The sequence below is a fragment of the Mytilus trossulus genome, chromosome 2 (genome assembly GCF_036588685.1).
Source record: "Mytilus trossulus isolate FHL-02 chromosome 2, PNRI_Mtr1.1.1.hap1, whole genome shotgun sequence".
Taxonomy (NCBI): domain Eukaryota; kingdom Metazoa; phylum Mollusca; class Bivalvia; order Mytilida; family Mytilidae; genus Mytilus; species Mytilus trossulus.
In genome coordinates this window covers 16,233,360-16,256,428 of record NC_086374.1, presented here as the reverse complement: position 1 = coordinate 16,256,428, position 23,069 = coordinate 16,233,360, and the positions used below count along the sequence as shown (strand labels likewise).

General features: G+C 32.8%; 1 protein-coding gene across 1 annotated transcript in view; it reads left to right on the top strand.

Moving 5' to 3' along the window:
* The window catches only part of LOC134706601 (adenylate cyclase type 1-like), a 76,675-nt gene that overhangs the window by 19,123 nt on the left and 34,483 nt on the right, over positions 1 to 23,069 (top strand). Inside the window, exons 3-8 of the mRNA XM_063565673.1 lie at positions 13,167 to 13,288; positions 13,707 to 13,818; positions 16,397 to 16,524; positions 18,012 to 18,170; positions 19,416 to 19,557; positions 21,312 to 21,494. Coding sequence (XP_063421743.1) covers positions 13,167 to 13,288; positions 13,707 to 13,818; positions 16,397 to 16,524; positions 18,012 to 18,170; positions 19,416 to 19,557; positions 21,312 to 21,494 — 846 coding nt within the window. The remainder of the gene's footprint in view (positions 1 to 13,166; positions 13,289 to 13,706; positions 13,819 to 16,396; positions 16,525 to 18,011; positions 18,171 to 19,415; positions 19,558 to 21,311; positions 21,495 to 23,069) is intronic.

The window sequence follows — 23,069 nt, the reverse complement described above, 5'->3', positions numbered from 1 at the left end:
AAAAGGCTCAGCACACTCAGTAACCCCTTTGACCACAACACATGCATAGGGTATAACGCACTGTGATAGTATTTGTAACCGACTACAGGGTTTAGGAAGAGATAAACCAACAAGGGGATGCGTGTTATTTCCGGAAACCAATCTAACAATGCAAAAATAAAAAATAAAACAAAATACAATACAATCAATATAATTTTCCGATGTTTTAATAATCAATGGATGATAATACAGACGGAATGTGTGATGTAAAAATAATGCTGACTCAATAAGAACTCGCATAAGATGTTGCATTTCATTAGTATCGAGAAATCCAGTTTAATTAAACTGTTGTAGACGACAAACACACTTCATAAGTAATTTTAAAACATGTATTTATATGATCATGTCTCTGATGATACCAAAAGGGATCTGTCTCTCTCCTCAATGTTTTTAGACCACAAGTTGGGTGCCTGTCTTTAGTTTTTTATGTTGTGTTTTGTGTACTGTTTTTGTCTTTCTTTTATGCCATGACATTGTCAGTTTATTTTCGACTTATGAGTTTGGATGTATCTTTGGTATCTTACTCCACTTTCTTATATATTAATACTAATGCAGTATAAGCTATAATTTCTTGATTATGCTTTCCATACTCGAATAAGTTAAGATTATTGTCACACGATTGCTCCACGGTTACAGAATCTATTGGACATCAACATGTTTTATTTTCAGTTCAGCAGCTGTTGTGTTGATGTTTCAATAAAATTCATCTTTAACCTTATTTTTTTATTCATATTCAAAATCAAGAGCATGATGTTTATGAAAAATTCGCTATATATGTAACTTATAGATGAAATCATTTCTGTAACTGTCAAAATGTAACTTCTTAATGTAGTTGAAAAATCAACAGAATTATCAATTTGTTTGACTTTAAATTTGAATGACGTTCACTTATTAAACATGCCATTCATAAGTTATGTCATTCAGATCTTAATTGAGAACTATTGATTATTTTCAATTTAAGATCCGAAACCACAACCATTCGTGACAGACGATGTAATTTTTATTTTTTTTTAATGAAAAATCAGTTTTTTCTTTACTTTATATAAAAACAATTGATAACACATTTTCTTTTAAAAAAATCGCGTGACATGAAAGGTTGTAATCATTTCGGAAATGCTGTAAACTTACTCCAGATAATATCACATGAAATTAATGTCCATTGTCGTGTTACATACGAACAGAAAAGAGAATAGATCTACATGTATTGCAAGTCATGATACTACTTTTATTCACATGAGAGTCAATACTTTCATCACTTGGATCCCATCCTTTCATCACTTGGATCCCATTCATAACTTTTATCTATACCGTTTCTTTAATTGTTATAAATTTAAGATGATGATATGATTGGCAATACACAACTCTTCATCTTAGATCAAATGACGTAGAAGAAAGTGTAATAATAATCCGTTTATATAATAGGAATTGTTAGAGGGTAGTACATGTTAACTGCTGTAACACGATATAATACTACCGATATCAAATCCCAACAGTAATTCATATTATCGATATCGCCATTAATTCGATAATTTTTATGCCCCACCTACGATAGTAGAGGGGCATTATGTTTTCTGGTCTGTGCCTCCGTTCGTCCGTCCGTTCGTTCGTCCGTTCGTTCGTCCCACTTCAGGTTAAAGTTTTTGGTCAAGGTAGTTTTTGATGAAGCTGAAGTCCAATCAACTTGAAACTTAGTACACTTGTTGCTTATGATATGATCTTTCTTATTTTAAAGCCAAATTAGACTTTCGACCCCAATTTCACGGTCCATTGAACATAGAAAATGAAAGTGGGAGTTTCAGGTTAAAGTTTTTGGTCAAGGTAGTTTTTGATGAAGATGAAGTCCAATCAACTTGAAACTTAGTACACTTGTTGCTTATGATATGATCTTTCTTATTTTAAAGCCAAATTAGACTTTTGATCCCAATTTCATGGTCCACTTAACATAGAAAATGAAAGTGGGAGTTTCAGATTAAAGTTTTTGGTCAAGGTAGTTATTGAGGAAATTGAAGTCCAATCAACTTGAAACTTAGTACACATGTTCCCTACAGTAAAATCTTTCTAATTTTAATGCCAAATTAGATTTTTACCCTATTTCACGGTCCATGGAACATTGAAAATGATTGAGTGGGGCATCCGTGTACTTTGGACACATTCTTGTTATTCCCAGCTTTTCGTTTCTTTCCATGACTTCCTTAACAGCATAAAAAATTAAGCAATGAACAACTGAATCCTGCAGGTTTCGACATATTGCTGTCATGCTGCTTAACATAGCATATTCAAAATTTAAATGACTTTACGGAATTTTACTAAACGATTTTTTTCTGTAGATATTTGATCCAGTATCGAAAAAAACCTTTTTAAGATACCAATCCATTCTTATGTTTACGTTGATAACGACCGACAGGCCGGTGTTTGGACTATAGGAGACGTGAGTGCCAATGAGAAAGCTTTTTACTAAACACCAAAGGATGAGAATACCTACAGTACAACTTAACACAAAAGTAAAATTTATACTTCAGAATTTATTGTGTATGACCTTTCAAACACCTTTATGTACCTACAATAGCAAGAGTACTTCCACCCATTCGTGTCTTATGAATATGCGGAAGAATTGTTTAAATATTAGTAAATCCAAATAATGATTAAATTTGATCAAATATTTTTCTTTCTAGAAAAGGCTAAACAATTTTAACAAGTGTTTCTTGGAAAGTAACCGTACTAACAAGTTAACCTCACATTGGTTTTGTATGCCTTACATGAATTTAATCATGAACAATATTCTGTATGATTGCAAATCATTTAACTTCAGTGCAATCATCATTACGATATCACTGTTATAATCTCTTCAGTATCTACAAAATCTAAATTATGCAAATATGTTACTGATTAAATCTGAAGAAAATTCTAATTTCAAATAGCAAAATGAAACAGGAGCACATTTAACGTTAAAAAGCAGCCAAAAGATTGACAAATACATTTGTAAGTCTATATGGCAATTCAGCAGTCATATCCTTATATGAGTTGTTACCCTGAAATGACAATTTTTTATTGTTTATTTTATTTTTGATATTGTCTATTATTTCAAACATTTTCGAACACAGAATATTTTTAAATACCAAATATTATCCCCAAGACAAGATCTGCAAATAAATCAATATTACTGTAAACATAAATTAACCATTTGTAAGAGTTAGTCCCCTTTTAAAAAGTTTCAATGTTTACCAAACGTTTAAGTTTTGTTTTTTATCTTGAAAAACTGAATATAGATAGAAACTTTGAAAAGAAAAGTCATCGACAAGACACGATCTACAAATATACAAGCATACCATACAAAACTGTAGGTCGTCTTTTTATAGAACTTATTGGCCTTTAATGACGATTTGTTTTAACTTTTTTGTGTCTGGGGCAAAAGCTTAATAGCATATGCTGAGAAACAGTAAATAAATATATAGCAGCAATACAGGATCAATCAAAAGAGATTATATTCATAGTTAATATTCTAGTCTACAATGTTGGACATTGTCCATTTCTTTAAAACACTACCTCTATAGAAGTCTGCAGTATATTTTTTTTATCGATATGCGAGAGTCTCGAACAATTTTCCACATCGAATGACATGACTGTAACGGTGATGTTAGGTTAAGGCAGACATACGTTAAGTCTCGTCCAAAGATATTTACTTAGATAGAATGACATGACTGTAACGGTGATGTTAGGTTAAGGCAGACATACGTTAAGTCTCGTCCAAAGATATTTACTTAGATAGAATGACATGACTGTAACGGTGATGTTAGGTTAAGGCAGACATACGTTAAGTCTCGTTCAAAGATATTTACTTAGATAGAATGACATGACTGTAACGGTGATGTTAGGTTAAGGCAGACATACGTTAAGTCTCGTCCAAAGATATTTACTTAGATAGAATGACATGACTGTAACGGTGATGTTAGGTTAAGGCAGACATACGTTAAGTCTCGTTCAAAGATATTTACTTAGATAGAATGACATGACTGTAACGGGGATGTTAGGTTAAGGCAGACATACGTTAAGTCTCGTCCAAAGATATTTACTTAGATAGAATGACATGACTGTAACGGTGATGTTAGGTTAAGGCAGACATACGTTAAGTCTCGTCCAAAGATATTTACTTAGATAGAATGACATGACTGTAACGGTGATGTTAGGTTAAGGCAGACATACGTTAAGTCTCGTCCAAAGATATTTACTTAGATAGAAGGAATCAGATTAATATTTGCTACGGAAATGTAAATACAAGTCAGTTGAAATCTCATAGAATTAGAAAGCAATAAAGCTTTTCTTTGAGTTAATTAATTAACTCTAGTCATTCAAAACATCGATCAATTCCGTAACGTGTTGATTTAATATCAGAATTTCCTTTATATTTATATGTACCAAAAAAATGTTTCTAAACTAGTTAATTCGTTATCAGTTGCTTCGAACATTTATCGTTTAATGGAGTTAATTGAAACATTATAAGCCAGGAATTTTAGTAAAATCGAAGCTTAATATGTCAGATGTGCAGTTTGAACAAAACATAAAGTCGAGCAAATTGCTATTTGAAATCTTCTGTGAAGAATGTGAAGAACACCAACTGATATTAAATGTATGACGGCCACTTTCCTTACAGCAAGACTTTTGAAATTTAGTTTAGGCACATGGCTGTTGTTGAAGATAATGTTTCCCTTTAGATGTCTTTTGCTTGTTGCTTTTGTATGTGTTGATGTTTCATTAACATTAACCATCTTGTCATTTTATTCTTACATAAATTTCAATAAAAAAATCATCTGTTCTGTTCCGCACGGTCATCGATTATGGATGTTGTTATTACCAAATAAAGCATATCCTGTGGTACTCTATAATACAGGTCAAAATCTTGATCTCCTAAAAGGTATCGTTTATTACTCCCAGTATAGTAAGGTATCCTTCGTAGTAAGAAACACATATATTTCAAAGAAATACCGATAGGATTGACAAGCTCTGAAATATTTACGTATCTGGGACACATATATACATGTACTCCGAATAAAGGTTTTACTGGAATGCTTCTACCTAAAAAGGGAAAGTTTACAATGAAAAATTAAGTTATTTCTCTTTATTGTTTCGGTCTCAACACTGTCGATATCTTTGAGTCAAGTGTATTAAAAAGACAAAGATGTATCTGCAATATATTGCCTTTCAATTTTAGAAGAGAATATGAGATTAACAAAACTTTGAATTAATCAGAAGAAAATTCCGCAACGGAGACCATGATAAAACGAAATCACCAGTGTTCAGGCCGTTTAGTTTTGTTAATTATGTTTTCATTGACGGTATTTGTTATAATTAACTTTTCCTTCAGTTTTGTGTAAATATACGTTCGATTCTAATTAATCTAGAGAAATGATGAGGTGTGACTGAAGCTGATTTGCAGATTAGTTATAGATATAGAATTTGCAAAATCAAGGGAAAAATTGCTCTACCAACGTACATGGTAATTTAGAATACATAAGAAATTTTTTATGCATTTATCTTATGCAACAAACATATTTATTTTTTTTACTGTTGATGAATATCTTTGTTTTACGACATGATGTTCAATATCATGTCCAGTGGCAAATATTGCATCCATACTACTGGAAAATACAGTCAGTAAGGAAACAAAGCCTGCAAAACAACATGTTTGTATGTCTTGCATTATTATCTGTTCTAGCTTTCTTCGTTATCAGTTCTATATGTAGTTGTATAATTGCACTTTGATGTGCTTTTCTTTAAAATTTATTAGCCTTGTTATTCTTTCAAATTGTGAATGACGCAGATTTAATTACGAGGTTTATAGCCATATTCTAAATTAAGGTATTTTATACATATTTTATGGCGTTATTAAAGCACCTGTCAATTACAAAAGGAGTGACGTCATTTAAGCACACATCCGATATATTGTGATGAGGGGACTGCATTATGTGTTCAGTCTTTGTTAATTCCGGACAGTCCGCTAATTGATGTTCAACTATTAGCTCGTATATTTTCTATTTTCGTATTAAAAGATATTACACTTATTAACTTAGACTTATATAAAGGAGATAGGTTAGTCCTAAACATGAGCAAACAAATCTTTTTCAATCGGAGTATTCATGTATTGAACAGAGATCTTGCAGAATTTTGATCGCCTGCAGTAAATTTGATTAGAATGTTTCTAAATCAAGTTGCCCTGCAAAATATCAAAGAACAATTTACTTGAACTTGATAGGTGAAAACTGCCAACGAGGTTTAGTGCACTGGTTGCATCGCGGTTTGTTTTGACTGGGAGATAGTGTTTACATGTTCACCATTTAGCGGGAGGTATTTATCTGTGTTAGCTGATACAAATAAATCCTTAACATTTCCTGTGTTAACGTATTAGATTGTTATCAGTTATATAACATCTGATTCTGCTCACAGATAAAGTACCGAGGATGCTAAATTAGCAAAGTACAAAGAACGTGCTTTGATATTTAAATATTTAGAGTTTAATTTACTGCGTTTCTTGTTTAGTGATGGTGTCAGGGACGCAGGTGATCTGAAAAAGCGAACAATATTTGATCGTTAATGGCTAGCTTTATTTTTTTCCTTTCTCGAATCTTTTTGACATCATACTTTATTTACTACACACAGTGACAGTGACAATAATATATCACCATATCTGTATATTTGACACAACCTTTTGGAGTTTTAGATCCTCAATGCACTTTAACTTTGCACATTACGTCAAGTCTTTGGTAAATGGTGTATGAAACGTGAAGCCTGGTTTCTATGCTGAGTATCTATGAAGTTAATTACCACCAAACCATGAATGTTTATTCATTTTTTTGGTCGGGTTGAACAAAGTCGATTGAGAACTTAAGTCTTTTTCATCAAAATTTATAGAGTGTAATTTTATTTAAACTTCTCCTACAGTTTCAAACCCAAATCCATGAAACATGTGCATTTGTTAAAATTATGAACCTGCTTTTACGAAACTTTGGATATTTTTCTCATTTTTCATACTTTTGAAAGAGACTATAAGTGTTCAATTCCTCCTACAGTTTTTAACCAAGAACCATATGCCGTCACGTGAAGATTGCCGTATACATGTGGAAGTTATGCACCTAATTTTATAGAATTGTTCTAAGTTTTTTTTTCCACATTTTTTTCGGACTTCTATTATAATTTATATAAATATTATGCAACCTATGGCCTTGAAATCTGATGGCCTAATTGTTTGTTGCAAATCAAATATAATCATAGTTAAGGAAATATCTTCTTCAATAATCAAAGCAGTGCGAAGAATATTATTTCCATGCACGGGTTCAAAGTCCTATAGTTATCATATTCATCAATTCAACTGAAACATACGATGAAATGGCAAAGATGTATTTGAAGTCCAAGTAAACGAATGCGAGGTTGATATCTTATAATTTGATTACAATCAGATATATGTAAAATTAATATAAGATACATTTTGCAGTCGCCCACGTGTTTCTAAAATGAACCTTCATCAGGTAAACAGACTTTGGGAAGCAAAATGTATAAAACATTTGAGAGCGTATTACAATATCTGATCAAATCAAACGGTAGTCTACAACTGTTGAGATCACGAAACTTGTAGAATAACAAGTCGTAAAGCTGATTTATAGTCCTTCTACATGTTGATCTTGGAATAATTGAACGATTTGCTTTGATTTACTGCTAATGCAGTTATTATTTTACACTGATTCATTCGTTAATTGATGTCTATACGTCACGTCTGTATACATGTATAATTGAACGTTAAATTACACGTATTATACATGAAAAGTACGCGTTGGCGTTAAGAACCTTTGGTGACCCTACAGTTTAAATTCTTTAATAAGTAAGAAGTGAGCAATGGTCGTTACAGACGAACGTTCACCTAATTTGTCCCAGTCAATGGGATAATTTAGGTCGTCAATCAATGGCCAGGACCACACTGTTTCGAATATGATTCTATATAAAAAAAATAACAAACTCTTTGAAGTTCTAATTAGCTAGTAAAGTATGTACTATGATTCACGTCCAGAAAACATCTTTAAAAACAATAAAAAAAAATAACAACAAGCCAACAAAAATGACCAACCATTTAGAACCAAAATCCCCATCTTCTCAAACATAACAACAAGCCAACAAAAATGACCAACCATTTAGAACCAAAATCCCCATCTTCTCAAACATAACAACAAGCCGACAAGAATGACCAACCATTTAGAACCAAAATCCCCATCTTCTCAAACATAACAACAAGCCGACAAGAATGACCAACCATTTAGAACCAAAATCCCCATCTTCTCAAACATAACAACAAGCCGACAAGAATGACCAACCATTTAGAACCAAAATCCCCATCTTCTCAAACATAACAACAAGCCGACAAGAATGACCAACCATTTAGAACCAAAATCCCCTTCTCCCAGACATAACAACAAACCAACAAGAATGACCAACCATTGTGAACTAACATTCCCTTCCCCCAACATAACAACAAGCCAACAAGAATGACCAACCATTGTGAACTAACATTCCCTTCCCCCAACATAACAACAAGCCGACAAGAATGACCAACCATTTAGAACCAAAATCCCCATCTTCTCAAACATAACAACAAGCCGACAAGAATGACCAACCATTGTGAACTAACATTCCCTTCCCCCAACATAACAACAAGCCAACAAGAATGATCAACCATTGTGAACTAACATTCCCTTCCCCCAACATAACAACAAGCCGACAAGAATGACCAACCATTTAGAACCAAAATCCCCATCTTCCCCCAACATAACAACAAGCCAACAAGAATGACCAACCATTGTGAACTAACATTCCCTTCCCCCAACATAACAACAAGCCAACAAAAATGACCAACCATTTAGAACCAAAATCCCCATCTTCCCAAACATAACAACAAGCCGACAAGAATGACCAACCATTGTGAACTAACATTCCCTTCCCCCAACATAACAACAAGCCAACAAAAATGACCAACCATTGTGAACTAACATTTCCTTCTCCCAACATAACAACAAGCCAACAAAAATGACCAACCATTGTGAACTAACATTTCCTTCTCCCAACATAACAACAAGCCAACAAGAATGACCAACCATTTAGAACCAAAATCCCCATCTTCTCAAACATAACAACAAGCCAACAAGAATGACCAACCATTGTGAACTAACATTTCCTTCTCCCAACATAACAACAAGCCAACAAAAATGACCAACCATTGTGAACTAACATTTCCTTCTCCCAACATAACAACAAGCCAACAAGAATGACCAACCATTTAGAACCAAAATCCCCATCTTCTCAAACATAACAAAAAGCCAACAAAAATGACCAACCATTGTGAACTAACATTTCCTTCTCCCAACACAACAAAAAGCCAACAAAAATGACCAACCATTGTGAACTAACATTTCCTTCTCCCAACATAACAACAAGCCAACAAAAATGACCAACCATTGTGAACTAACATTTCCTTCCCCCAACATAACAACAAGCCAACAAGAATGACCAACCATTGTGAACTAACATTTCCTTCCCCCAACATAACAACAAACCAACAAGAATGACCAACCATTGTGAACTAACATTTCCTTCCCCCAACATAACAACAAGCCAACAAGAATGACCAACCATTGTGAACTAACATTTCCTTCTCCCAACATAACAACAAGCCAACAAGAATGACCAACCATTGTGAACTAACATTTCCTTCCCCCAACATAACAACAAGCCAACAAGAATGACCAACCATTGTGAACTAACATTTCCTTCCCCCAACATAACAACAAACCAACAAGAATGACCAACCATTGTGAACTAACATTTCCTTCCCCCAACATAACAACAAGCCAACAAGAATGACCAACCATTGTGAACTAACATTTCCTTCTCCCAACATAACAACAAACCAACAAGAATGACCAACCATTGTGAACTAACATTTCCTTCTCCCAACATAACAACAAACCAACAAGAATGACCAACCATTGTGAACTAACATTTCCTTCTCCCAACATAACAAAAAGCCAACAAAAATGACCAACCATTGTGAACTAACATTTCCTTCTCCCAACATAACAACAAACCAACAAGAATGACCATGCAACCATTGTGAACTAACATTTCCTTCTCCCAACACAACAACAAGCCAACAAAAATGACCAACCATTGTGAACTAACATTTCCTTCTCCCAACATAACAACAAACCAACAAGAATGACCAACCATTGTGAACTAACATTTCCTTCTCCCAACATAACAAAAAGCCAACAAAAATGACCAACCATTGTGAACTAACATTTCCTTCTCCCAACATAACAACAAACCAACAAGAATGACCAACCATTGTGAACTAACATTTCCTTCTCCCAACATAACAACAAACCAACAAGAATGACCAACCATTGTGAACTAACATTTCCTTCTCCCAACATAACAAAAAGCCAACAAAAATGACCAACCATTGTGAACTAACATTTCCTTCTCCCAACATAACAACAAACCAACAAGAATGACCATGCAACCATTGTGAACTAACATTTCCTTCTCCCAACATAACAACAAGCCAACAAAAATGACCAACCATTGTGAACTAACATTCCCTTCCCCCAACATAACAAAAAGCCAACAAAAATGACCAACCATTTAGAACCAAAATCCCCATCTTCTCAAACATAACAACAAGCCAACAAGAATGACCAACCATTGTGAACTAACATTCCCTTCCCCCAACATAACAAAAAGCCAACAAAAATGACCAACCATTTAGAACCAAAATCCCCATCTTCTCAAACATAACAAAAAGCCAACAAAAATGACCAACCATTTAGAACCAAAATCCCCATCTTCTCAAACATAACAACAAGCCGACAAGAATGACCAACCATTGTGAACTAACATTCCCTTCCCCCAACATAACAACAAGCCAACAAAAATGACCAACCATTTAGAACCAAAATCCCCATCTTCTCAAACATAACAACAAGCCGACAAGAATGACCAACCATTTTTTACCTCCCCCGTACAAAACAAAAACAACAACAACAAAACTACGACAAGAATGGTCCATCATTATGACCCCCACCAGACAAATTTGAAAACAACCAAATTACACAATATAGTCACCAAACTATAATCTGCTTAGCTCATACTATTTAATGAAATCTAGAAATAAAATAAACTAGTTTCGTATAGCCTTAATTTATTTAAATTGACTTGTCTGTCAAAAGACGAAAGCTTCATTTAAATTTTAGAAAAAAAACAGTTAACGTAATATCACTGCTTTGGAATGATTTCAAGATACCTACAACCAAAACTGCTAGATTAGACGCATTTTGTTTTAACTTTCTTTTTTATATAATGATTTTTTTCAGGAAGAATTATGCTTGTTCATGATATGCTAGATGTTAAACGATTTAAATGCGATGTGTTGATTTGTTTAATCATACCCGGCATAGCTCGAACTTTCTGTATAATCATAACCGGCATAGCTCAACTTCCCTATTGAACTGAAACTCCTATACAAATCATAGAGCACATACATTATACAAGGAAATTTAAAGTGATGGAAAATACTGTGACAAAAAAAAACCCTATTCTTTTTTAGTTTTATTTTGAGGACACTGAATTTATACAATTCATATACAATTTTCTTCTGATTTAGATTTGTTATTTACAAGTTGACGAGTTTCTAAATTCTTTATTTCACTCTTCACAAACGACCCCAACGGCAATTGTAAACACAAACGTGTTTTAATTAACAATACTTTGTCAGAAATTATAAAATGTACGTCTCTTTATCATCCCCTTTTGGAAAAGTTCGGCTTCTTTTCAATATAAAGCCCGAAACAAACATCTTGAATACTTTTGTTTTTATTCAAGCATTTGTTTTTATTACAGTACATTTATATTACACTGTATATTTGGTGATTTTTCTGTTTAGATGGTAGTAATGGCTGGTTTGAAGGCATGTGTTATAAAGTCCAAGAGGCTTAATATCATATACTAAGACGGTTATTAACTTGTTAAAGTGACACATAAAAGATACTTCATTTAAATTAAAACTTGTGAGGAAAATTTCTGGGAAATAACGTTATTATCAGTTATTGTCAAGATTCGTCAGAAATTGATCTCTACAGGGATTGATTGATTGTTGGTTGCTTTACGCCGCATTAGCACAAACAGGCTATATCGCGGCGAATCTCTACAGGGAAGTTTCTTGTTAAAATAGCTATAATTAGATAATAATGTATCGAAAAAAATAGTATTATGATGAATATATAATCTTTTGTCAAATTGGATCAAACTGAAAAGTAAATGGTAACATTAATATTATTAAGAATATAAAGTTTAGGAGCAAATGAACAATTGTCGAGGAATTTAAACAATTACTTATTAATATTTGATTAACAATTGTTCTTTTGATATTTTTGAAATAATTTTAAGAGAAGCAAAAAAATTACAAAGGGAAGTTCAGATTCATAAATTAAAATTAAACGGTCAACGCCATGGCTTAAGAAAAATACCAAATGGTCAACATTAATCATACACAAAACACAACATAGAAAACTAAGGACTGAGCCTAATACACCCTACCAGGTGCTGCAAAAGGAAAAGAATATCTTGCTCCACATGTGCAACCCTTCATTTTGCTCATGTATATATACACCCGGTGATAAGTCTATTCACATTCGAAAAAAGAGACGATCGATTGTGTTTTACGAGAAAGAGAAATTCCCTGAGGATTTCAATGAATGTACAAATGTATCCCACACATGCATACATAGATTTAATTCAATGTCCGGATTTGACTTTACTTTTTTCTCTTTGTGGTTATATACTTTTACCAACTCTTCAACGTTTGGATTAAAAAAAAGGTGGTCTGCCTGAAGAGACGATAATTGTCGAAATACGTTTGTGGTGCAGTAAAATTGATATCGTTAATGTTATTATTGCGTTCGTCAAAAGGGGACTTCTGTATCTGGATTATAGATATACGCGCACTTTGTTTTAAATTGATCTCTGAACATAAAAATCTACCTAAAATTTACGTCCCATGATACCTTTTTTTCACTCTATGTTTTTCTTTTCAGGAAAAGCTGCTGCTAAGTGTACTCCCCCAGCACGTTGCTATGGAAATGAAGGACGATCTTACGTCACAAAATACTCAGGGACAGTTCCACAAAATCTATATACAACCTCATGAAAATGTTAGGTAGGTTTTGAATAGTATCCATCACAATTATTTGTCCTATACGTGGTGAAGTATAATATAAAGCTGTTGTGAGGAATATTAGTAAAGGCTGATGTACATGTGAGTAATTATTCTCGTCTACTCCAAAAGCCGACCCAACAAATTAAAAAAAAAAAAAAAAAAAGAAGAAACAAACAAAACAACAGAACACGGGTAGTACAAGTTAAAAGTTTGTAAAACAATGATATATAGTTTGTTTTGGATTTATTGATATAAACACAATCAATATTTATACCGATTAGACAATATTCAATGACTCCAATACAGTGTTGAATTGGTAATCTTTTAGAATAACTTTATTTAGGGATCGATAATTTTACCCACACCATTTCTAAATTTACGAGATGTTTTAGTTGTACTTTCCTTATTTTTTTTATAGTATACTTTTCGCTGACATTGTTGGTTTTACTAACCTCTCATCGCACTGCACAGCTCAGGAATTAGTACGAATTTTAAATGAACTTTTTGGACGTTTCGATTATTTAGCAAAGGTAACTATGCTTAATATTATTATATATAAGTATTTCGATTATTAAAAAACGTTTTTTGTTTGAAAACAATGTGACCAAGATGTTTGATAGCACAATAATAACTTATAGGTGTGAAATTGAAATACGTTTTTGACATCAATATCTTTGTGCTTAGTTTTTGAGTGCAGAAACATAGTCTTAACGTTGACTTTGGCCCGCATGCCACAGTAAAATACTATCCGGCGGTGGTGGCGGATATCAGAAGGTAGAAGATCTAGATGCTTCATACCTTGTATCCAGCTCGATCTAATTTTCAGCCTCAAGTTCCTACTTTCATTAAATCTTACAAGTCAGTAATTGTTTTTAAGGACAGTTTTAACTAAAATCACAAAGAATCGAAACCACCACCTGGTATTTAACACGTATTCACTTTATTCTCTGAAATGTGAGAAAACGTAGTTTACCGAGTATGCAATTCATTCTCATAAGACAGCTGTATTTGCAATATTGATCAGGATACGGAAAATATGCACTTTCCATTAAACATATAACCCCTATAGACAAGGATTATCATTAAAACTTAGTTAGCAATGATACACAATTGCTAGTACTACATGACCATCATCCGCTCTACATGATTTACTTTACCATAAATTCTCAGTTTATATCCGATTTAATTGATCAGAAAACTACAACCACTTTCTGTTTTATAATTTATTCGTATCTAAAAAAAAATAATTTCGGAGGACTTTCAAAGCTGACGTATAGGTTTTGCGCATTATTGAAGTCCATAGTTGGTTCAAAACTTGTATGTTATTTGCTTTCTGTTGGAGAGTTGTCTACATCTTAGACATAGTACCCGATTAAGAATAGATCATTACAGAAAAATCAGCGTTGTATTTTCATGTTTTATGTCGGTACACAAGTTTTGTGTCTGTACAAATGAATTGGTTGAGTGATTGTTTCCTATCAAACGTCTGACATCGTGATTATTCAAGAACTGACTGAGGTCCAGATCAAGTTTGTTTTCGTCAATCTCTATCATTTAGTTGTTACTGTAGCGCTTTGCTCTTTTGTCAGTGTCATTATCTGACCAGTAAGATAAACTTTACTGCATACTATTTCCCTCCTCTACAACGTTCATTGCTTCTATGTATTAGTGCGTATACGATTTTACAACTGTTTGCGAAATGCTCGATTTTTTTAATTACCCCTAATGATTGATTTTATAATTGGCACTTTAATAATCATTATAATCGAACGCACGCGATAAGATTTAAACAAGAAACACATGTAACGAACAGCATATTTAGTATCATAATAAGGCGATATGATGACTTATATTTCGCCCGGTGATATCACTCTACAGGAATATGTTACTTACATGTTGTTTTTATTTACGTGAAACTTCAAATCACAGAAATTTAAGTGATAGATTAAGCTTAGCATTATTCGCATAGTTGTTCATTAACGGAGATTTCCCAATACTTTAGGCCTAGATTGTTTATTATGCGTCATATGATGAATGTGTGTTTTCTTTAAACTTTCGACATATATTATTTATGCCTAACGAAGGTTATTCCGAAAACACTTTTATCAAACTAAGTTTTGCAATATGCTTGTTTTCAAGCATGTTTTACTAGGTGGACCCTTCACTATTGGCGATCTGCCTTCTTGTGAATCATCAACATGGATGTGATACTGTTCACTTGATTCTTATACTGTAAATGCGTCCTAAAAGATATGAATATTGTGTAATTGAGTACAATAAACTTCATACTGTTTATATTGATGTATTTACACGAGGTTTACTTTTTCTCAAAAGGCCCTGTCTTTTTTGTCTGCACCAAAACAGTGTTTGCATCGAGCTTACCTAGTGAAGGACTGTCTTCGGACGTGTACACATACATTTTTGGTATTTAATACCTCTAGATTGACTTGCAGACTGTCCCACCATTTAGACCAAGGTGCTGCATCTAAAATCCAATCAGTATTGAAACATTTGTCCTTACTTAATTAAGCACATTAGTAGTTTTTAAAATGATTAAAACTATTAAGCATTAAAGGTAGAGTACTTACTATTGTGAAAATGTTGTAAAAAGAATAACCCTTGTTTTGCGTGCTTCCCCACTATTTATAAAATTGAGAATGGAAATGGGGAATGTGTCAAAGAGACAACAACCCGACCATAGAAAAAACAACAGCAGAAGGTCACCCCACATGTCTGCAATGTAGCGAGAAATTCCCACACCCGGAGGCGTCCTTTAGCTGGCCCCTAAACAAATATATACTAGTTCAGTGATAATGAACGCCATACTAATTTCCAAATTGTACACAAGAAACTAAAATTAAAATAATACAAGACTAACAAAGGCCAGAGGCTCCTGACATGGGACAGGCGCAATTTATGTTTATTTTGATATCCAAACACACAATTTGCGCATATATGCCATAAAGTATTGGTCAATATTCATTACTCTAGCATTCGCAGACTTCTAGCAATTGATTATGAAAAAAGATCCTGAACAATATTGTACAAAAGTCTTTAATAGTTCTCCATGTTTTTCTTGATAATTATATTTTAGTTTCGTCCTTTCAGAAAAATAACTGTATGCGAATCAAAATTCTTGGGGATTGCTACTATTGTGTTAGTGGATTACCAGAAGAAAGACCGGATCATGCCAAATGTTGTGTAGAGATGGGACTTGACATGATAGAGGCTATTCAGTAAGTGCGGTTATGGTAACAAATATACTTTGAATTCGGCTTACGGAAAGTGTAAGAATTAAAATGAACAACGTCATACTAATTGGAATTATATACAGTAAAAAGTAAAATCACACATATACTGAACTCAGAGGAAAAATCAAATCGGAAAGTCCCTAATCACATGGCAAAATCAAATGACAAAACACATAAAAAACGAATGGACAACAACTGTCATATTCCTGACTTGGTACAGGCATTTTCAATTGTAGAAAATGGTGGATTAAACCTGATTTTATAGCGCTCAACCTCTCACTTTGTACGACAGTCTCATCAATGTTACCCAGTCTAACCCAATAAAAATACCATAAGTTGATCTCTCAAGGAATCCTTAATCTTTGACCCAAGACACTTAGAAATATTCGTTATAATATAGAATTATGCACTCTATCAATTGTTGGTATATATAAACTAGCACACGCTCAAATATAATTTCTCGTTGACAGAGTGGTCTAAAATAGTTATTTGTTTTTATAGTGATTAAGATTATAAAGTATTATGCTGACTGCTGTATTCTTATTTCGGACAATTGTACCTAAATAGTCTGTTTGGTTTACTCACACAATGTGTCAATATTATGAAATTCTATGCAATATCCATGCAAGTGAAATGTTAAGCTAGATAAAAAACAGGTTTAATCCACCATTTTCTACATAAGGAAATGCATCAACCAAGTCAGGAATATGACAGTTGTTTCCAACTAGTTTGGTGTGTATGAGCTGTTGATTATGCCAATTGATTAAGGACTTTCCGTTTTTGAAATTTCCTTGGAGTTCGGTATTATTCCTGTTTTGCTTTCTTCGGAGTTCAAATGCCGTATCAATATCCTGTCAACATTTAGGATGTGAGTTCGATCCATACACGAGACAGGTTCGTACAACAATTTTAATTGACAAGGATGGTAGGTTTTCCTTCCCAAGGTCGATGGTTCACTCCGGGCACCCCGACTTCCTTCACCAATAAAAACTAACAGCTGTATTTAGAAATGTAGTCGACGTTGGTGTTATTAGATAAGTGCACATTAATGGTTGAGCTATTTATGTTTGTCCATCATCAAATGTGTTTAAATCTCTAAATATATGCAATATATTGTGTAAAACCTGTTTGGCAATCTAGAGTATTGATTTAACCAAGCCTCGTTATTCATTTCAGTCAATGTTGCTAAAATGTCCTGAACCTAGTCAGGAAAATAGCCATTGTTATATTATAGTTTGTTTCTGTGTGTGTTGAATTTGAGCGGTGTGGTTCTGTTCTGTCTTTGTTCTCCTCTTATATTTGATGTGTTTTTAGTTTGAAACCCGGATTTGTTTTTTTCTCAATCGATTTATGAATTTCGAACAGCGGTATATTACTGTTGTCTTTATTTGCAAACTTAAATTCCCGAGAAGTTGTACCCTCTGTAAATTGCTCATATATTATATTTTAATGGTGTTTTTCTTTCATTTTAGCTCTGTATGTGAAACAAGTGATATACAATTGAACATGAGAGTTGGACTACATACAGGCCGTGTTTTATGTGGTGTTCTCGGACTTAAAAAATGGCAATATGATGTATGGAGTAACGACGTGACACTAGCCAATCAAATGGAAAGTGGAGGCATTCCAGGGTAAAATTTAATCAAATAATATGTTTAACACTCATAAGAGTATCTTATTGTAACAAGTCAAGAATATGGGATTTGTTTTCAAATAGTTTGTTTCTATATGTGTTCTCTAAATCGATTTATGACATTTGAACACCAGTATACTTCTGTTGTCTTTATTTATAGTACAGTTTTAAAAGCATTTTTATATCTAGTTAGATTTATATTTGCTGATTCTATATTTCTCCAAACTGTGTACATTTCTTGTACCCATTCTTGGTATCTTCTTATGTAATAAAATGTATAGGGAATTTATTGTTTTTAATGTTAGTCCTAATTAGATAATTGGAATAGATATAAATCTCTAAGATGATCATTTGTTCGTGGGAACTGTTACAACACACAATTACTGTTTCATGTTTTATCGACATGTTACGTTTTTTACAACAGAGTTAAATGAAACAAAATGAACATTTAGCAAACATTATTGTCGACTAAATTATACTCCTGCAATTTTGCTTGTCACAGATGCATATTATGTCAGTTCTGTTATAGCAAATAACAGATATTTTTGAATTGCAATACACATAAATTCTGTTAGAAAAATTTCTCAACAAATATTTTAAGGCAACATTCTGCCGTAGTTGAAAATGATTAGTTCGCTATACCATTTCTTCTGTATTATATAATGTGAAATTGGTCTTGACAGAGAGAATATTTCAATTTCAATTAAAGAGAGCCGTGGTGTAGTTGTTACTAGTGAACTACTAACACAAAGGTTCCTGGTTCGGTTACCTTTATGGATGAAAATTTCTTTGACTGAATTTTGGCTCTCCTTTGATACCATTTGCGAGTATGGTTTTGAGGAAACGATTATAATCCGTCGGAAGGGGAGTGTAATGGCTGACCCGTGTTTAGAGATAGCCACATCTCTTGCACGTTAAAGACACCCTTGTAGATCTCGATAAAGAGCAGGCTAATGCCGCTACAAGGCAGCACTCGCACCCGCAAAGTGGAAAAGGATTACTATAAATTGCAAAACTTGTTTCCCAATCTACTATAAATAAATATGTTCAAACTAAATTGGTGTTTCTTTCTGGCTTTAGACTCTTATTAGCTGCAGTAAACTAATTTTTTTTTCATCAGACGCTGTTTTCTATTTAGAAACCTTTCTGAAGAAACACAATCCTGAACAATTAGTATTTTCAGATAAACTGAAATGTGTGTAGTAAATATTAATGTCTAATGAATATTTCAAATAACTTGCAGACGTGTCCACATTACAAAAGAAACATTAGACAATCTTCAAGGTGAATTTGAAGTAGAACCAGGAGATGGCGGTGAAAGAAACCAGTTTCTCAGAGAGAAAGGAATAGAAACATATTTGATCAAATCTAATCATCCTCGAAGGGTATATATTATTTATGGATATTATAGAAATTACTTGTAACAACTTGAATCTATTTAGATGATATAGTACAAATATACTCACAGGCATAATAGATAAAAAGAACACAGAATTTTATAATGACAAAAGTCATGTAAATAATAAAGTTATTGGCTGCAATTTTCCTTACTTGCATTATGGCAAAATTATAATAAATTGTTATTCTATATGTTTGGCTCATTGTTTTCATCAAGCAGAAAGTATCTCAAAATGTACTCCCAGTCTTATTTTACCAAGGCAAAAGTGTTTCCTCTGATTTTCTTTTCATATAGCTTTTAATTTATATATTTTATTGAACATTAACATCTTATTTAGATTACACTATTGCTGACAGCATATACTAAATAATCAGATTAGATATAAAATTTATTTTTATCTTAAGGCAAAGAAAGGCAATTTCTCTCTATATCTTACGGCACCAGAATATTATGCAGTTAATTAAAAAAAAAACACCGATTCGTACAATATTCTCAACATAATTGGCAGTAAAAATCATTACAATAGTTAACCAAATTTAAGATGGAAAATGTGCTGTTAGGCTCAAGAATTTGCTGTCTACACAGTTTAACCTTTCAAGTTATCAATATTAAAATTAAGATGTGTTTAAGTCCCACTAAAATTTAAATCAAGCTTTAAGAATCAACCATAAGGGAATGACTGTAATATTTATAGAACATATGTCTTTGTGCTTCAACAAATCATTATACTATTTACAGCAAAGTTCAAGCATTGCTTATCTCATCTCTGTTATAGGCCACATGCTCTTTTCTTTAAATAATAAAAATAAAATTTCTGAACTGCAGAAAACATGAATATGACTTATTTTTTATTCATGTTTGTGTAATGATCTTCATCTAAAGGAGTACATTTTATAGGCAATTATGTTATTTCTGAACTATTTACTTTAACATCAAAGAGGTTCTCAAATGCAAAATGAACAGTTGTTTTGCTTCTACGTCAATCTGTCAGTACAATTAAAAACAAAATGAAAATGTTTTCTTTGGCATTCAAAATAATAATATTTATAGGAAACTCGATTATAATTATTGGCAATACATATTGAGCGTATTTCTATATACTTGCACCGTTTGATAGAATTCAAAAAAAGATTAAACGAAAGACCAAGAATTTTTTCAAATATGTTATAAAAAAGTACCTTGTGACCTGTAATGTTTTACGACATACTGGTATTCAAAAGTTACTTCATTTGTATATTTAAATTTCAATATATTTTAAAATGTGATCACTTGCCGTCAGTCCGACCTCTGCCTTCTCGTCTTTTTTATTTTTCCGTCCTTCCGTCGTTATGTATTTCTGTCCGTCTCAATTTCAAAGCTTGAGCGGCGGCATTCGCGTCCTTAGTCATATTCTTTTTATACTTTGTCTTCAATCTATTAAAGTCTGATAAATAGAAACCTTGTTATTGCCAGTATTTTAAATATTCTGCTTTATATAAAACGTTTCAATCAACCGGGACACCGCATAGCAGGATTAAAAATTTTATATATTGGATATACACTTACTAACAATCAGGACATTTAGTATCTAATCATTATTATAAACTAACAGCTTTTTAAGGTACTAATACAATCACGATTATAGCACAGCTATAGTTATTCAAACTTATTTAATATACAAGATTAGCACATGAAAGAAAAAATATGTCATCATATTTCAAAACTATCTTTTTTCAAGTTATGATTTTTATAACTTTTCAGATACCGAGTAAATTTTTAAACAAGTCCGATATGGGTAACGTTCGAGCAAAGAAGTTATCATTCAGGAATGTATCTAGTTGTGTTATTCGCCTGATGCAGTCTGTCAAGTTTAATGCTGAAATTCCATTCTCCAATGTGTTGACACCTCAACCTGATGAGTCAAAACAATCTGGCTCAAAATTTGTAAGTATATGACTTTTTAAACGTGAGATTTTAAATGTATTGTGAAGAGTGCTATCAGGAAATAAATGTTCTTTAGAAATAACATACCATTTTCCCTCACTGCTACATACTTTAAATGTTCATATTTCAAAAAGGCATTTGTTAGGTACCTTTCAATCTAAGGGTATAGCTCCATGGATGATGTTAATATTAGAGTAAACATGAAATATTCTATATATCGTAATTTTAAAATTATGCATTGAGTATGTGAACGCCAAAAATAAACCAATATTCTTGAAGTTCAAGAACCTACAGTGAAAAAAGTCTAATCCATATCAAACACGTATTTGAGATGGTTGCTAATTGACAGCTGAAAACCCTAATTAAAGAAGTAATTATTTCTGTGTGCTACCTTTCCATGCTTTTTGTAGAATACATTTTGAACCGCCTAACCTTGTATGTGTCAGTTACGTTTCTGAATTATAATGCCAGACAATGATTTAATTGTGGACATTTTCATATCGGAAGTAACTTTATACTTAAAGCAATTGTCGCACAAATGTAATAAGAATAGTCTTTATTCAAAAGTAATCCAGCTGATACAATTTACACATCCAAATATAATAACATAAATGAAGATTTACATATGTTCTTTTTAATATCACAAACACATTTGAATCATTGAGTTATAGAAGAAAATCGACCTATATCAGCACTTTGAAAGTTTTCAATAACTACTAAATGATTGAATGCAATCTCTATCGGCCTTCTATGTTCCGGTCAGTTTCGACATACGATTTAATAATTCACATTCTTATACTTATCCTTTCATATCCGGACCTCAGGAGCCTCTTATATGATGTATGAATGTATACTGATTCTACAAAAAGGGAGGAGATTCTTATCTTCCTCGATTAAAATCAATAAGAAGATGGAGACAACTCCACCACCAAATAAAAAATGCACAAATAAATGACAGCTCACAAAACACTACGAAGAAAACGAATAATTGAGCGTCACCAACTCTACCAAACACCCGGAAAACATATGTGATCCGGTTGGTTACAATGTTACTGTTCACAGTGACATTTACGTCTTAAAAACAATGTAATTTACAGTTGTACCTGTATTGTTTCAATCATGTTCTGATTATGATATAAATAATGAAAATAGGTACGCCTAAACGATAGATCCATCCATTGAATCACCAGTGAAGGTGATACACCGCTTAAAACACATTTTGTATTCTACTCTAAATATCAAAACAACAATGTAAAATCTGCAAATTTTTGGAAGTAAAATTTTGTTCTTCCATCGCCGGGATTCCAACTAATGCTATTAAGATATTGAGAAAACACCGCCTGTATTATGTCTAGTGCTCTATACCACTCAGCCACCTAGACTGAACTAAATATTCAGCTTTCGGTGGCCTTGTGTTACCTTTCTTCGTAAATATAGTCTAGAGTTGTAGCACAGTACATGATACATGAGGCATGACGATGAAATTAGCTGCAGATTAGCTAAATATCTGTCTAAAGGATCGTAAGTCATAACAATAGTTATCAAAAGTACCAGGATTATAATTTTATACGCCAG